Source organism: Artemia sp. Qi Xiang Cuo, chromosome 8, assembly GCF_049724085.1.
Source record: "Artemia sp. Qi Xiang Cuo chromosome 8, ASM4972408v1, whole genome shotgun sequence".
NCBI lineage: Eukaryota > Metazoa > Arthropoda > Branchiopoda > Anostraca > Artemiidae > Artemia > Artemia sp. Qi Xiang Cuo.
In genome coordinates, this window is record NC_142801.1 from 41,174,240 (window position 1) to 41,192,713 (window position 18,474).

Here is an 18,474-nt window from a genome sequence, read left to right on the forward strand (position 1 = left end):
AAAAAATGTAAATCGTCGTAAAAAAAGAAAAAGAAAATCCTATGAAAAAAGACGAAAAAAGTAGTAAACTCTGAAAATGTGTTGAAAGAAAAAACTTTCATTGGATTGGTTAAAAAATCGGAGATATAACAAGAACTAACCTTTCAATTTTGTTATTTCCTTCCTTTAAGGGTATATTTAACCCATTTCACCTCCGTGTAGCGATGTTAATTTAGATGTGCTATTAAGTTCTTTCTTCTCTTGAATGGTACAAAAGTCATATTTTTCGTCTTGTTTTAGAAGCATCATTTGGCAGTAACCATTCGTAATATGTTATAAATATATTAAGATAGGTAGATCTACTACATTCTTCTACCAATTGTGTTATGTTTGTATAACATTAAACTCTGTATATTATATCACTATCTGTGTTATTTTTTGGTGTTTGGGGGGGGGGGGTTGAGCGGCTCAAATAAAGTGTCTTTTCTCAGACGCTAGTCATTGTTGCTATGATTCTGACCATTTAGGGTGCCACTGCTTTAATGCTTAAACCAGTCCGTCTATCCAAGTGTCCTTACTTTAAGATCTGCTAAATTTAAGACTGAAATCAAATTTTATACAGTTAACAGTAATAGCTGCTTCTGTATTTTTTGTTTTCTTTTTTTCATTTGTTTATGTTCATTTACTTTTATGCAGTTATCTACCCAGAAGGGGTGTTTCAACCCCAGAGCCACTTTGAAACCATACGATTTTCCTATAATTAAAGCATGCTTGTAATTTGCTGTTTTTGCGATTATGCTTCACATCAAAATAAAACTTGCCTGGTTTTCTGTATGCTACTTGACACAGTTTTACGTAATTGATCATAATATTCAAATGTGTAAAGTGGCTCTTTTTCTTCTAATCTATTTATTTTCTTTCTTGTGCTTTCGGATTTGGATTTTTACATGTTCGCTCATTACTGACAGATATCTGGAATATGACTATTATTTGTTGAGTACTAAAAAAAATTATCTTCCTTAAAATATATGAATTAGGGTTTCATTACCTGTATTAGAACAGTGATTTTATTTAAAAATAAATTGATGAATCAAAAGTGAAATGCTAATGAGTTACACGCTCTGACTTTCAAGTCTCTTTTTTCTTGCTTTTTTTGCAAAATAGTCTCTCAAGTATTTTTTTCAGTATGTTTTAACTCATCTTTTTGTAATAGAATCTTACAACAGCAAATCGGAAGAAAACGATCATAAGCTAAGCAAGACCTTAATTACAGCCTATTGTTCGCAAAGTGCTCTCTGAAAAATTCAAGATTTGATTAGACTGCATTAGATAGCATTTCCGATTCAGTAGAAAGAGAAATCTTTCAATAGACAAATCTTTTTAAATCATGTTCCCTTTTCTCCGGAAAACTTTTCTTCACACCTCTAGAATATGCTTTTGTAGAATGGAAAGTCAAGAGTATCATGAAAATCTGTATGAGGACTAGGAAGTTTAATAGGATATCGATCTTGAGATTAAAAGTACCTAGAGATGTTTCTCCAGCTGTTCCAAATACAGCAGGAGCACACTCTGGCTCTTTTCTCTAAGATTATATAACTTTGAAAGCATTGAAGCATAGATCAGTGGGATGCATATGCGCGCATATGCACACCAGCAAGAATTTAAAATATAGATAAATTTAGAGTAATCTAGTCTTTTTAATTAAAATGTGCTAGAAGTAAGATATTTAAGCCTAAAAACGTGCTTTTTGGCCCTATCAAACCCTCTTCGAATAAAATGGTACCCCCTAAGGTTTTGGCCAAGGAGTATCAAAAACATATAAGGGTCGAAACTGGCATTAGTATTGAAAAGAAATCGATGTTTGGCTCAAAACTGCGGCTTATTTGTCTTTTCAAATGCTTTAAAATGGAGGGGAAAGATAGCTGATCAATTATCACTTACAGAGAAATGTCAGTTTTATTTATATTGCACTGTAGGTTAGTCGTGTGAAATTTACTATTTTCCGTATAATTATCTTCTTTTTAACTGAGTCGCCAGTCGCTACACTGACTATGGTGCAAGTGGTTTTTACTTCCTGTCTTTCTATGCTAAATTGCCGGAGATCCAGCTCTTGTGAGTTTCTGTTTAGTTTTGGCCCTACAGTATGCTTCCCTCAGCCAACTGGAGATTTATTTTTGTGTGACAACGTTGTATAAATTTGCTACTATTAAAATTCAAATTTTTAGTAAGATGTGTTTTTTTTCATTGTGTTACATGAGCAAAACCTTGGTTTTGTCCATTTTTGTTCTTATGCTGCTAATTTTGGTTTCTTGCGAAAAAAGGGTATGGGTCTAACTTCTGTGTTTTCGCACAAAGTATGAACCTGTGGCCAGATTAATAAATTTGATGTCACATTTTGGGAAACTGCGTATAATTCTTGTCTAGGGCCAAATTGGTGATTTCGCTTGTATTTTATCCCTGGCCTTCAGTGCGGTAGCTGAAGGGAAGTTTCATAGAACTGTCTGAAGCTGTTCTGCCAAGGTTTCATTGAACTATGTTTCTGATTTCGAGTGGAAGGCTTTATGTAAGTTTGCTGGCAGGCAGCAGTTTCAAATTGAAGGCAGACTAATAGATAATGATGCATAAGAAATGCGATAGTTCTCTGGTCCCATCAGTTAGTTCTTTTTCTATTGTTTTAGAAAAATAAAAATTCAAAGATGGGAAAAACTAAGATTTTTCAACTGGTTCGAAGTTGTTGCCATCTAACTCTACTAGCCATTTCTGTATGTAATTTGGGTCAAGTTTGTCGTTTTATTTTCCGTTTTTGGGACTAAGGCAAGCAAATATGTGTTCTAAACTTTCTCAGTTCTCTCATTGCTAAAGAAATTGGAGCCTACCCTATGCTCCTTCATTTGTATTAAAATTTGAAAATTGGCTTACAGAGAATAGTTGATAAAAATGAAATTTTTCTCTTTTTTTTGAATGTCATTGATGAGATATGTAGTTTTGGAAATTTCGAGGGCTAACAAATTTATTGTTGTGGTACACCTCAGGAAAAAGTCAGATGATGGTTTTGCGCAAAAACAATCTGTGCGTCCTGACTCGGTGCAAAAACGAGTTAAGTCCTAATTCGATGCAAAGACAAGTTGGAGGCACAAAGTGAGACCGTGCCCTCTCCCCCTTCCTCCACTGCCAACTTACGCAGAACCACACAAGGATTGTTAATTCATATGGCCCCTCAAACATTTTGTTTTCCCTTTCCTTGCATGTTTTTAGTAGAAAAGAAGACACAATGTACTATCTTAAAGAAAGTATTGGAATCAATTTAACCAAATTTTAGAACTAGCTCAAATATCAGTTTCCGAAAATCCCTGAAAGCTTCATTTACCTAACTTAAATACTGTACTTTCTTAGGAATATCAAAGAAAGTTTGCCCGAAGAGTGATGTGTTTACCTTAAGCGCCTAAAAAGGTCGAATATGATATATTTTTTGTTCAGTTTGTCAGAGAAAATTTTTTTGTCAGACTTAACCGTCGATATTTGTGATTAAAAGGATTAATATATTCAGATAGAGCATTGAACGTCGTATCGAACCGCATCTTTATTTCTTGGCTATTTTTTTGTGTATCTTCACCATCTAATCAAACATTGCGTGGTAACAAAGTAAAAGTTAGGAATAAACTCGTGATAATAGCAACCGAAATTTAACCGTAAGGGTTTTGATAACAAAAAAAGAAGAATAGGCTATATATATTCACACCAAGATTTTGGTTTTTATGGTTATTCTAAATATATAAAATTCATTAAGGTTACACTTACCCGCGAAAACTGTGAGTGTAAAAAATTGGCCTGTTGGTCGAAAAAGGGAAAAAAACGAGACTAGTGGTCTTGATGAAAAATGTATTGTCAAATTCAGCAGATCAAAGAACCTTGTGGTAGAAGCCTTTAGCCCCTTATAAAGAATGCGAAAGTTTGTTTGTTTTTTCCAAGAAGGATGATCACAGATGTATGTTTAGTTCTTTGTTTGCTTTTTTCTCAGATATATTGGACTAATGGCCCTAAATTATCGGTAGAAGGCTCATTCGAATGGAAATTGAAAATTCAAGTGCCTTTTTTAAGTAGCAAAAATGAATGTACCACAGTCACTATTGCCAGTGATAAAATTATTTTAATTGGTGTATAACTACGCATCAGCTAATATGGAAGAGGGTGGGTGGATCTTTGTGAAGGGGGGGGGGGGGGGTGTGCAGGGTGTTCCTGGAGCCTCAAAAATTACGTTTCTATGTTCAAATTTCTAAATCTCCGTGATCCTACAGATAAATATAGAAGGAAGGGGGAGGAGGTAGAAACTGATCTCTAATCTCCCTTCATCCTTGTAATTCTTTTTTCTTCTTTTCCGAGCCTGTAGTGTGGTAGCTGAGTGGTATTGGCTCCCCTCTTATTGCAGATTTTTTCTTTGTGTACCATAAAAGGTTACATTCCTAGGCTAACCGGCACAAAAATGGAGAAGTGTGGGTGGGGTGCATCGTGAGAGCCGCCAGGAAATTTCCCTGGCTGTAAAGAAGTTGAGGAACATATGTAATAGCAAAATAGGATTTCCGTCCAAAAGCATTATTGAATTGAATAGAATTGAATAATATTTTTCCAGGGCTGTTTCTTATACTGGGAAGTTGGGCCTTATTTCCTAATTTAGAACAAAATCTTCCTTAGCATGGTTCAAAATTTCAACTAAATACCCTTAGCCGTTATGACTTCATGAAATCATGCTAAATCCCTGTAAATTGTTTTTTATTGGGTTTAGAATATGCCAGAAAATCATAATTGTAGCGCTGTTATTTGAAAAAGAAGAAGAAAAAAGGCACTAGATATGACGTCTCCTATGTCTAGTTCGCCATATTTAGGGACTGCTTGTAAGCTATGTATTTACTGTGTTAGAGGATATTATATTCACTTAAAAAAGGTACCAGATATGGTTATTTTCCTATACATTTCAAGACTTTGCCTCATCTCTCACATTAAAGACTCTGGCTCAAGAACAAGGAACTATCATCGTATTTGGCCCCATGCAAGAATTATGCAGTGGAAGTTTTTTTTTTTTTTGTTTTTTTTTTTGATCTGAGTAAGAATTCAGGCCATGAAGATATTTCAGTTAAAGTTATACAACCAAGGGAACTTGTAAACAGTTCAGATTACATTGATTCTTAACGCCCCGAGTTTTTTTTCTGCCCTTCAGGAATGATTATAAAGGTACTTTAAACTTTCACTCTGCACTCTGCCTCGAAATAAAATCGTTTTTAGTAAAGCGCAAGTGACGTTCTGGTGTTTAGAAGGCTCAGGGGACATTAGGTCTACTCCTGTTTGTGGTAATTTCTGTTTGCTTTAAGTTTGATTTGATTATTTATATATTATCATATATATACTATCATTATTATTATTATTATTATTCTGATCATGTCTCTACAATAAAGGGGTATGTAGGGGGTATATGCAGTGGTGTGTAGGGTATGTAGTTCCTTCGTTTAACAAAATAGAAGAAAATATTTTAGAGAAGTAACCTTGGTAGAAGAGAGAGGAGCCTTAATATTTCTGAGACATTATGTATAAGATAATGTATAAGACATTTCTGAGTGATAAACCCCACGGAAAATTCCCCCACATCCAAAATTGAGCAGTCAAAGAGAAAGCACAAAATGTGTACCTCGAAATGTAGGTCAGATTCCCTAAGCGGTAACAAAATTACCAGATGTCTGATTTTTTTTTATTAAATAAAAATAAAACTACATGGTGACGTCAGTTGCAACTGGGGTTCGTTCTTTACTATATTTTAAATTAAGAAGTGCCTGTAACCTATAACACAAACAGGAGAAAAAAAACTTCGGCTTTTCGAAAGCCAAAACGAAGAACGAAATACCTTGTCATAGTTACCCAGGGCACCCTTCAAAGTATTTTATTATAACATAATTTATGGTTGTAACCTATGGTTATGACGTCATTCTTCATCTTTTGTGCGAAGATGCAGTTTTTGGTAAAAATATTGATTTTATCTTAAATATTGTGTTTTAATTTTTACAAAAGGCACTAGACATAGTAATTTCCTTTGAAACGAGCTCTTAAACAACTCTGTATGATGTTTCAGTACTCCGCTAGTAGTGAAGAAGGAAAAAAAATAAAAACGAGGACACATCAGTGCTTCCCATGCAAAAAAAAAATGATTTTCCTTGTTGTTCAAACCAGGGGATTGTAAGTTTCATGTAAAGGGTTTTCGGCCATGGCGATTCAAACGATATAATTTTTTTTATTTCGATCCGATTTGGTTTCAAAATAAATCTTTTTGGGTTACTTTTGGCCGAGGTTCGACTTCACTAGGTTGCAGCTGCCGCTGCAACCACGAAAGTACGTCTGAGAAAGACCAAGTTTTCAGTAGACGTTGATGTAACCCTAGGTTCACACAGATGTTCACACAGGAGCGAAATTCGCCCGTCGCCGCAATTTAGTTGCCAACTTTGGCAATTTTAGTTGCTTCGTCAAGCAACTACCCAGAGTTGAAAAAATCCAACTTTTGTCGGGCAACTGAGCGATTTTTCGAGCAATTTTTTCAAAACAACAGCAACGATGGGAGAAACAAATGAAAACGATCAAACTGAGAAGTTAATTATGGCTGTCCAGTTTAATAAAATTATTTATGAAAAGAAGGAAAAGGGACATAAAAATGCAGTTTTGGTCCTGAAAGCATGCCTAAGACTCTAGGCAGGCATGCCTTTCCAAAAACTAACCTGACAAGTATGTGTCCAAAAAGAGAGTCATTCATACTCCTGCCATTTACCCGTGCCCTAGCCATTTAAACAATTGCCTCTCAATTACTTGGACTATCTGTCTTGGCTTTTCTCTGTCTACAATTACCCAGCCCAGTCTTGATGCAACCTATGCAACCTATTGCGCAAAATACTTGATAACTTTAATTCAACCTAACCTAACCTAGTTAGTTTTTGAATTGAAGTTATCAACTCACTTTATTTCTCTTCTTCTTTCGCCTTCTCACAGCAAGGGAAAGAAGTAAAACATCATTCTGATCCATTTCAACCACGCTCTTTTAATTTTGAATATTTTGCGGGTAAAAGTTGGACGACGTAAAAATCCTGTGTGAACATAACGGCGACTAAAATTGCTCATCGATGCAATTGACGAATATTGCCTATCGCAGCAACTGCTTTTGTGTGAACCTAAAGTAACAGCCTTTGAATTGACGATTGATTTGATGAAATGCTCCGGAGGGAATATGCCATTGAATTAATGGGATAATGTTGGTCTACGCTTTGCCATGACGCCATCGGTATGCATATTCAAAATATTGGTAGGCTACTCAAGGATTCCTTTTATGCTTCCAAAAACATGTAATTTTAGGGACTGGGTATTGTTGAGGCAATGAGCTTTCGGCTTCTTTGCTTATTCATTCAGCTTCAAAGCACTGAGCATTGATAGAGGATTATGTGTTGGGTTATTTCACGACTGCATTGCGTGAGCTTGACATGAAATTATGGCTTCCGATCAATTTTTGCATCGTCCTATACTGAACTTTATTAGCCGATACATGTATGCTGGCATAAAAAACTGATAAATTTTTCAAGATTAGTGGGGAGTTTTTTTCTAATCAAACGGTTCTTGAGAGGGAAAAGTTATTATATGAAGTAAGTGGCACTAATGATAGATACGTAAAGTACTTTAATCATGAGGATAACATCATGGATATTGCAAAAATATTTCATAAATGCTCAAAAGAGAAAAATACACTTCCTGAATTTATGATTTGGGACCCTTCAGAAGTCCCAGCAGGTACTGAACTAGTTTCGGCGTGCATCACCTCTACGTTGAATTAAACTTGTAGAAAGATGGAAGAAACTAACCGAATTCAGACAAGGGTCATTGTGTAAGGCTATCCCTGATTTGGATAGAAATACTGGATGTAACCCCTCTCCTAAATTCTGCAGTGGGGAAAAATCCCCCTAAATCCCTGTTGACTCCTGAAGCTCGTAAATTAGCTATCGATTCAGCATGTAATACGTATCCTTCAAGAAATGAGACGGTAGTTCGTCGTCGCAAATCAGAGTTTAAATATCTTATAGACAATGTCAGACCGGCTAAGAGAATTGAGATTCGTTTAAAACATCGGACGATAATGTACCTGTAAAAATCAAAGCTAAGCACTTTATGGGCATCTTAAAGCAGGTACCATTCGAGTTCCATGATGGATTACAAGCCTTGATTCTTAACTGCATCAGGGCCGAACCTTGTGGGCTTTCATTAACTTTTAAATTATCATTCGCTTCTCAGAATGATCTAGAGATTTTTTTTTGAAAAATCTCCCCAAACTTGGATACGAGATCCTCCATGTCGAAAAATATCGGTATCTACGCCGCAGATACTATAATTGCCACAAAGACGATGGTCACGTGGCAAAAGATTGCAAAGTTCCCCAGATATTTGGACATTGTGCGCAAACTGGATATGGACATACCAAAGAATTCCTTGCACTAACAGTTTATATTGTGTATCATGCCAATCTAGAAAACACAGCTGTTACTCTTTCAGCTGTCCCAAAAACCAATAGCAAATAGAATCCCAGCAAATTCATAGGAGTGGCAACTAACCACAGTTCTGTATCGGTGTTATCTTGGAATATAAATGGTGGCATCCTAAATAAGCGTGCCTTGCTTGAAAAAATGGCTGAAAAATATGACATAGTGTGCATACGGGAACAATTTTTACTACCGGATCGCAAAAAACACTACAAATATCTCGTGCTAATTCTACTTTGATATACACTACTTCTCTTCAAAAACCAAAAGGACGACCTAGCAGACGGCTGGCTGTCTTGAGCAAGTATAAATTTGAGCGTTTACGTTCAGAAGATCGCTTTCTTGGTATTAGTTCCAATGGTTTTGCTATTGTGAATGTTTATTTATCTATTAATTATAGCGATCAGACCTCAGAAGTGAGATTTAGTAACGTATGTCGGAATTTGGCTAAATGAGTAAAACAATTGCTCCATTCATTCCCACGTTGTCTCATTATTGGCGATTTCAACTGTGATTTATCAAATGATCGTTGCCCCGAGCTCAAATTTTAAAGAAGATGTTGCCTAGATGTGTTCCATGTTCTGCCGAAAAATTAACAGTTTACCTTCATATCCGTAGCTAACACTACTTGAAATATCGATGTTGCTCTATTCTCCGGTGAGCCTGTGCATGTAGTTTCAGTTTTGAATGCTTTTTTGTGTAGTGATCACATTCCTATTAACGCGAGTATTCCAGTATCTAGTTCTCCAAGGGCCTCCCTACATTCTAAACGGTCTGTCAGGAAATCTTGAGATCATACCGACATAGGGCTTTTCCCGAAAGTTTGTGATGATATTTTGACTAAAATAAAAGTCTCCTACCACCTCCTTCAATCTTCTTCTGCAGCTATGGATAAGCCTCAGCTTCGCTTACAGCTTAAACTATATTGTGAATAAATTATTCATGCTATTAGATGTGCTGATCATGTAGCTGTACCTGTTCGCAAGTCTCGAGCGAAAACAGAAAAATATGGTTAGTCTCAAAATTCAATTTTAGCTAGTGCTTGTTCCCAGACAAAAGTATGGTTGCTTATATGGTAAGAGTTTGATAGGCTGGAGAGTTGGTGTTGTAAATGCCGTACGTATTTACACGAACAGAAAGTTTTGCAAAGCACTCCGTGATCATGCTGCCAACATCAAAGCTGAATTGGCGGCAAAAATCGCTGACAATCTAAATTTGCTTTGGAAGTCTCGCCCCGGTCGATCTACTGATTTTAGGGCTTTAGAAATACCCGAGTCTGAGTCGGTTGCTCATTTTTCTGCCCAGTTTAAAGCCCCTCATAGTCCACAGGCTAAAAAGTTTGATGATGAAATTATCAGTCGAGCTAGATCCGAGCAGGTAATCGTTGGAGGTAATTTGATTAAAGAGGTTATACCGAAGCTTAAAAAGAAGTTTACTTGTGGGTCGGGTGGAATTTGTGTACGCCATTTTGAGTTTGCCAGCGATTACCTTTTTGACCACATGGCTTTACTGTTCCAGATGATTTTTACAGTAGTTGTGCCCAATTGCTTATGTGTTGGTGTTGTTACTCCGGTTTTGAAAAAAAGAGAAACCGCTTTTTCAATGTTCGTCTTATAGGCCCATTACAGTTTCCACTATGTTTTCAAAGATTTTTGAGTTGTTGATCATTGATCGTATTCGTCAACAGCGTTTCATGCCTCCTTTTCAGTTGGAGTTTCAACCGCGTTTCGGTTGCTACCACGCTTTAAGGAGTTTATGTACAATATTAAAGGATGCTGAAAGGTCAGGTAGCCCTCTGGCTATTGGCGCGTATGACATTAGTAATACTTTCGGATCTCTAATTCATTCTCAGGCTATGCATGAGTTATTAAAAGGGGGGGGGTATCTGTTGATGTAGTTCGACCTCTTTATTGTATGTATAGACACCTCCGAGTACGTTTAAAAATTGAATCCTCGCTTCTTCCTTCAGAGCTCCGTGTGAATATTGGAATTAAACAAGGGGCCATTACCTCTCCTAATATTTATAATAACGCGACCCTAATAGCCCAAGGGGATTTATCGCCTTGCTATATATTGAACGGTGTTAGTGTGTCTATTTTATGTTAAGTGGATGACGTTCTTAACCTAAGTAGGGTTGTGCTTAGTTTGAAAAGGAGTTTGAGGGAGATTGCTAAGAATTATAATGAGATTGGTCTTTCTTTAAATGCGGCTAACTCTCAAGTGCTATTATTGTGATGTTGTACCACTGCAGGAGCTTGTGTGCCTTGGTTTACCTATTGGTAAATCTCTAAAGTCAACTCAGAAATTGCTTTTTGCCCGAACCGAACGTAAGATCCGTAATGCGTATGTTGGTGCAATTGGATCACAGCTGAATCTTGGTAAACACCACCTTGAGAAAGTATACAATGCTGTTTCTCTCCCTCATGTTCTATACCTAGTTCCTTTCTGGGACATTTTTAACCAATCAGTTAGAAATCAGGAGGGCCTATTTCAAATATTTAAAGTTCCTTATCCGGGTTCCTCCTTGGACTAGGAATGGTAGACTGCGGAAGAGATTACAGCCTGCCAGATCCTCTTGATGCCGCAGATAAGCTTTTTTCCAAGCTTACGGGTTATCTGTCGAACCACCATTGGAAGGATTTTTTGCTTTAATGCTAGTTTCCTTCTTTTTTTTAATATATTTATGTATTTATTTTTTGTATTTATTTGTATGACATATTTAAAGAGGTTTACCATCCTTGGAGTGGCTTACTTTTCTGAATTTTTTGGTTTATTGAAATTTAATTTGCACATATTTACTCCTGTTTTTGTATGTTTTTTTCATTTTTTTTTTCTTTCTGTTATACTCCATCATCATGCTTTGTATTTTTGATGGGTTATAAAATAAATTTATTAATTAATTAATTATTGGTCGTAACCTTGGGACAACACCATAGTTACATGTTTTAAGCCCGAATAACCTTTTAATCGATTTTTTTTTCTCCAGAAGGGGGTAGATACTCCAGACGAAAGTGTTTTCTCTCCCTACTATCCAGTTTTTTACTTCAAGTTCTTCTTCTTTTTTTCAGAATTCATCCCTATGTACTGGTATAAATATAAATTTCAGTTTACTAATAGTTTTTTTTTTCATTAAATAAATCGTTCCTAATAGCGATCAGGTTTGTCGTTTCGAAATGGTTTAATTAGACTTTATTGTTTATAAAGCTTAAACTTTGTATTAATAGAAAACTAGAAGGTTAGTTGGTCACGATTGTTTCACTTAGCTTATCAGACTGAAAAACTTTTTCAAACTTCACTAAGCTTATCAGACTGAAAAGTATAAAAAAAAACAATGGCGTTAAACTTGTGTGAAGTTTAGTTTGTTTCATAGGTCTCAAATTGTGGACTTCGATTTGAGCGGTCGTTCCGAAGGGAAATTCTACCAATCAAGTGATCGTCTGTTCGTGATAAAAATGTTGTCCAGTGATGAAGTTGGAAGAATGCATTCGCTTCTCAAACAGTATCACCCTGTGAGTATGAAACTAAGCTAGTAAACAAAATTTGACATTTTTAGCATTTTTTAGAGAGCATGTTGTTAAAGCGGATAAAATAATTTTTTTTTTCCTGATAATGTTTTGGAAGTTAAGCTGAAGGATGTTAGAAACCAATATTTCTTAGGGGAGGGAGGGGGTAACGCATTGGTCTTTGATTAGGCGGTGCGAAACGTTGGACTTGGCTCGTTTTTGTACCAAGGTGCACCCCTCCCCTAAAAATATAGCTCGATTTTGCGCTGTTTCACGACTTAGCTTGTTTTTGCACTGGGTCAGGACTTGGTACATTTTTACAAAAATTGTGTAAATACGCATTTCAGTGGGGTAATTCGTGATTTTGTAGTATTTTGGTATGTCAAAACTCAAAATATACGGTCACAATTAACAAATACCAAGTTTTTCTAGCACGACATTCACCTTTTGTATCATGAGGGACATTTGGGTGGGATGTCAGTCCCTAGCTCCACGTCCCCTGGATAAGGCGCTAATTGTGGCCAAAGCATTAAGGGTATGTTTGACATTTTGTCGTTTATGGGAGACCAAACAAAACTTTTGGAACTTTTTGGAGGAATAGCTTTACACTTGTGGTTTGAATTAGCAACAATATAAATATATTGTGTGCTACTAAATAATGTGGCTTCATTTTGGCATTTTGTAACTATGTAAATTGTGTCCTGTAGTCGTTGAGTTTGAGGGACTAAAACATCTATTTTCTCATTACTTCGGATTTTTCTACCTTTCAAGAAATAGATATTCCTGTGCAAACGTGATTAGCGAGTGATGGCCTACCAGATGATTTTTGGGAGGGCAATATTTATTCTGTGGACAAACCTTATGTTTGAAGTTTGCCCCTGCACAGGACGATTCAGACCAATTAAAACAAATTTGCTTGAATTAAAACCCTATGTTTGTATGTAATTAGTTTGTTTAATGTTTTCAAAGAAAAGTAAAGAGCAATGTTAAAGCCTGAAGCGAGCAAAAATAAAGTCATGTATTAAGTCAAGCTTGTAACGAACGGAAATTACTATGTACGAATGAGTGGAAACTAAAACGAGTTGAAGTTAAAACGAATAAGTTAAACTCAGAACGAAAAAAAATTACTATGAATGAATAAATGAAACCTAAAACGGACGGTAACTATAATGAATAATCTAATGAATCCTAAAACGAGCAGAAATTACCACAAATACAGATGGAAATTCCCCCCTCAAGTCTCGTGAAGACTCTAGCGTCCGGCAGTTCAGGCTTGATCGTTTTTGCACACACTCGGGACTAAACTTGTTATTGCACCACTTGTGGACTTGGCTCGTTTGACGTTGGGTCTTATCTCGACTCGAAGATTGATTCAGTTTCTGCGGTAAGGAGGAAGGGGTCCTTAAATTCTTAGGGGGGTAAACTTGTTATTGCACCACTTGTGGGCTTGGCTCGTTTGACGTTGGATCTTATCTCGACTCGAAGATCGATTCAGTTTCTGTAGAAAGGAGGAAGGGGGTCCTTAAGTTCTTAGGGGGGACTAAACTTGTTACAGCACCACTTGTTACTGCACCGCTTGTGGACTTGGCTCGTTTGACGTTGGGTCTTATCTTGACTCGAAGATCTATTCAGTTTCTGCGGTAAGGAGGAAGGGGGTCCTTAAGCTCTTATCCATGTCGCTTATCGCTTGCACGAGAAGCGGACTTTGGATCTAAACCCCTCTTGGTGAGAAGCAAACAGCTTAGATGCATAGTTCTGTCTTGTTATGAGCTCTACCTGATCCAACATATGAGAGAAGAGAGGGGCGAGGTATAAGAACATTAAGATCTATATATATCTGCCTAATTCCTTCACAGGCTCTTGGGGCTAATACAACAAAATTTGGTCTGCAGTTATGGTCTTGGGTGTTCATGCTCGAGTGGACTTCTGCCAAGGTCATCTGTATCTATAAGAATTGCCTATTGGATCTTAATTTAATTTGGTAGAAATTAGCAGGTACGACTTTTATGTCTTCTTTTAGAGGGTTCGGGCCCAATTTAATAGAGGCTATTGCGTGTGTTGCTCCACACCTGTGACCCATGGGTCGCAATTAATGTCACATCGCACGGGGCCCTGGAATCCAAAGTCTAGTTTATATTTATTTCTCACCGGTTATGCATTAATTTTTTCAACGTGAGTTGAAGAATATCGTCAAAGTATTTGATTCAATGCAAACCAGCGTTTCACTTTGTCTTATTGTTTTTGGAATCAAGTGAATTTTGGGCTTAGCTTAGGGTTCCTCCCGAGATTGAAGGTTTTGTCTTCTTCCCTGATTACCAATTTTAATTAGAAAATAGGGTGAAATTCGCCAAAAAAGTTTTTTTCCCAGAATTTCTGAATCTCTGATCTGTCATGTTCAAGCTTCAAAAATGTTTATTTATGGGAAATTGTTCATTTTGGGGAGGTGTCACCCCCTTTGTTTTAAAAGAGACTGCAATTGCTTTAAATGAATACGATTCTATTTGGAGTCAAACAGCATCAATGCTATTCGATGCCGAATAACATAAATGTGACAAGATCCAAAATACCTCCAGGGATCTTTTAAGATCGTAAATTATTATATTTTTTTTGAACTGAAGGAAGAAACAGATTTATCGATACGAATTGCCATCGATGAAAAATAAATAGAAGCCCCATTAAACGGAATCCTCTTAAGCCTAATCTTGATTGAATGAAAAAAACAAGTTTTTTTTTTAACTGAAAGTAAGGAGGACATTAAAACTTAAAACGAACAGGAATTATTCCTTATATGAAAGGGGCTGTCTCCTCCTCAACACCTCGCTTTTTACGATAAAGTTTGGCTATTTGTCATAACTCTACTTTTTTAGACAATAAAAACTTTAGCGTAAAGAGCGAGGCGCTGAGGAGGGACAGCTCCTTTCATATACGGAACAATTTCTGTTCGTTTGAAGTTTTAATGTCGCTCCTTACTTTCAGTTAAAAAACTTGTTTTCTTATTTAATTCCTGAATGTATTTCAACTAATGGAGGTTCAAATTTGGCTCACTGTATATAAAAAATTAAAACAAATTTGCATATTAATTTTGGCAGATGTATTCCGTATATGAAGGGTTGCCCCCGTCGTCAATACATTGCTCTTTACGCTAAAGCTGTTAGCACTTTTTAAAAAAGCTTCCTATTTTAAATAAACGGCCCCCGTGTTTCAGTAGACGCTCTTAAGAAATTGAGACAAACTGTCTAACTTCAGCGTAAAGAGCAAGGTATTGAGGAGGGGGCAACCCTTCATATTTGGAATAATTTCTGTTCGTTTTTCCAATAATGCCGGTAAACCTGGCTCTCCCTCTATGAAATATACCCCCCCCCCTCATGGCAAACTCCTTCGTGGAAATTACATCCAACGTAAATTGCACCCCTCCCCCCGTTAAATTCCCTCAAGACAGTTCCATCCTCGATGAGAATTCCCCCTCTCTGTAAAATTGCTTGCGGACGATTCAGCCTGAAAAATTCTCCTTAGCATTCTTTTATTTCAATAAGACTTTAATTTCTAATCTGTTTCTCGTCCACTCCAGAAATGCCCCCTTTCATGGAAATTATTTCCCGGAAATAAAAGCACGTGGAAAAAGCCCCTGGATAATTCTCCCGGAACATCTCCACATGCAAAATTTGGCAAAGAGAATTGAAGACAATTAAAAAGAATTTCGTATAGTAATTCTGTCAAATACAAGGCCGTACCCAGGGGGGTATAGGGGTGTTTCTCCCCTATTTCAAAAATCAGACAAATGTTTTCAGGCTCGTAACGTTTGATGGGTAACACTAAACTTGATTAATTGTATATATTTGAGATCAGCATAATAAGCTCATTCTTTTGATGTATCTATTGATGCAAAAATTCCGTTTTTTACAGTTTCGGTTGCTATTGAGCCGAGTCGCTCCTTGTTTGATCATAGGATTTAAATAAAACAAAAAAAAACACACCCCACCACCAACCCCCCTGAGGCCAACACAGCTACGCACGCTCCTCCACCCCAATCTGTTCAAAGCCTCCCTTTTTACACCCGCCCACGAAGTTTCCATTCCCTTTAAATCTTTCTTTATGACGTCCTCCCACCCCTGACGAGGACGACCTGCTTTCCTTTTAGCTCTAGATGGTTGGCCGAAAAGAACAATCTTCGGAAATCTGTCATCCTTCATCCGCACAACGTGCCCTAACCACCTCAATCTTTCTTTCATTATAGCCCTAGAGAGCCGTATTGAACCACATTTTCCGTACAGCCTATTGTTTGAAATACGGTCAGTTAGCCGGGTACCTAGAACAATCCTTAAGCAATTACTCTGGAAAAGATCTAGCAAATCTTCATCCACTTTTCAGAGCGTCCATGCTTCACACGCACATTTGACCACTGTCATCACTGTAACTTCTAATATTCTAATCTTGGTTTGCAGACTTATCTTCCTATTCTTCCAAACTTTTTTTAACTGTGAAAAAACACCCTAAGCCTTGTCTATTCTATTTTTAACATCTTCACTGCTCCCACCATCTTTACTAATAATACTACCAAGATAAGTGAAACTGCAAACCTGATCAATCTTTTCATTACCCAACGTCACCTTTTCATCTTCTCTTATTCCTAGCCTTAGTTACTTAGACTTCCTAACATTAATCTTCAAACCAATTCTAGCACCCTGAACTTGCAAAACCTCTAAAACTTCATTCATTTTGCTCACACTTTCATCTAGGATGCTTAAATCATCAGCATAATCCAAATCCAGGAGACTTTTTCCTCCCCATTTGATTCCGTGGTCTCCCATTGCCTTTTCTGTGCTCCTTAAAACAAAGTCCATCAAAATAATCCATATAAAGGGGGATAGACCACAACCCTGCTTAACTCCTGATTTAATACCAAACCAGCTGCTAACCTCATTTCCTACCTTAACCGCAGCAGTGTTATTCTCGTACATAGCCCTAATCACTTTAATGTATTTGTCTGGTGTACCATATAAGGATAACACCTTTACTAAAGCTCTTCTATCAACAGAATTGAACGCTTGCTCATAATCTATAAAACTGAGGACCAAAGATGTTTGAAAACTCAGGCACTTCTCAATTATTAGCCTAAGAGTGAAAATTTGGTCGACACATCCTCTACCTTTTCTAAAACCGCACTGCTCTTCTCTTAAAACGTTGTCTATGGCATCTCTCAGTCTAAAAAGTATCATATTACTAAGTAATTTGCTACCTACAGAGACCAGACTAATGCCTCGATAATTACCACACTCACTTTTATCACCTTTCTTATAAAGTGGCTTAATTAAGGTTTTCCTAAAATCGTTAGGTACTTCCCCTTTTTCAAAAATCATATTAATAATATTCAATAACTTATTTCTAAACTCAGAGCCACCATATTTAAGAAACTCATTTACCACGCTATCAGCACCTGGAGCCTTATTATTCTTTAATCTTTTTAGTACTGTTGCTAATTCCTCCTCACAAAAAAAATCTTCCTTCACATCCAAGGTATCACAAACTTTTTCATTTTCCTCTGTATTTTTTCCTGCAACTCTATCTCGGTTAAGCAAGTTCTCAAAATGTTTGGACCATCTCGCTTTAGTTTTTTCCTTATCGCTAATTGCGACCCCATTCCTATCTTTAGCTGGGACAAGTCCGGATTGACTACTCCCTCTCAATTTGTTAACATGCCAATACAATATTTTACAATTATGCTGTCTAGCTGCATCTTCCAGATCCTCGGCAATTTTATCCATGGCCTCCACTTCACATCTCCTTAGTTCATATTTCAACACTTTCTCCACTTTCTTTACATTCCTTTTGTTTTCATATGATCTATCACTCAGATAATTCTTGTACAAGTACTTTCTCCTTTCTATTAAACATAAAGCTTTTTCACTAATACTCTTATCTGCAGTTCTAGCTTTCTGCCCTAATACACCTTCAGCAACTTCACAAACTATTTTGCTAAAATTATTCCATCCATTTTTTGCATGGTCAAATTTTAAACTCTCTAGTTTAGCATTGAACTGTTCCTGGAAATTTTCTCTCAAATTCTCATCCTGGAATCTACGAACATCATAGCTTCCTGGAAAGTAGTCACCCTTCCGAAATTGCAACTTTACTTTAACCCTTGACACTACTAGATGGTGGTCTTTACTTCTAACATCAATAACAGCACTCCTATATACCCTAGTATCTTGTATTGATCCTGCCAGTCTTCTGTTTACTATAACATAATCAATAAGGTTTGCTGTCTTACCATCACGCGAATACCATATTAACTTATGAGCCATTTTATGACCAAACACCGTATTGGTTATAACTAGACTGTTGTACCAACAAAATTGCAAAAGTCTGTATCCATTACTGTTTTCTTTTCCTACGCCAAATTTACCTTGACTAGGATACCATCTATCCCTATTTCCACCAAC

At 36.8% G+C, this 18,474-nt stretch overlaps 1 protein-coding gene across 1 annotated transcript in view; it reads left to right on the top strand.

The window, feature by feature from the left end:
• Nucleotides 1–18,474, top strand: part of PIP4K (phosphatidylinositol 5-phosphate 4-kinase) — a 120,981-nt gene that overhangs the window by 77,850 nt on the left and 24,657 nt on the right. The window contains exon 4 of the mRNA XM_089093428.1: nt 11,902–12,040. Coding sequence (XP_088949554.1) covers nt 11,902–12,040 — 139 coding nt within the window. The remainder of the gene's footprint in view (nt 1–11,901; nt 12,041–18,474) is intronic.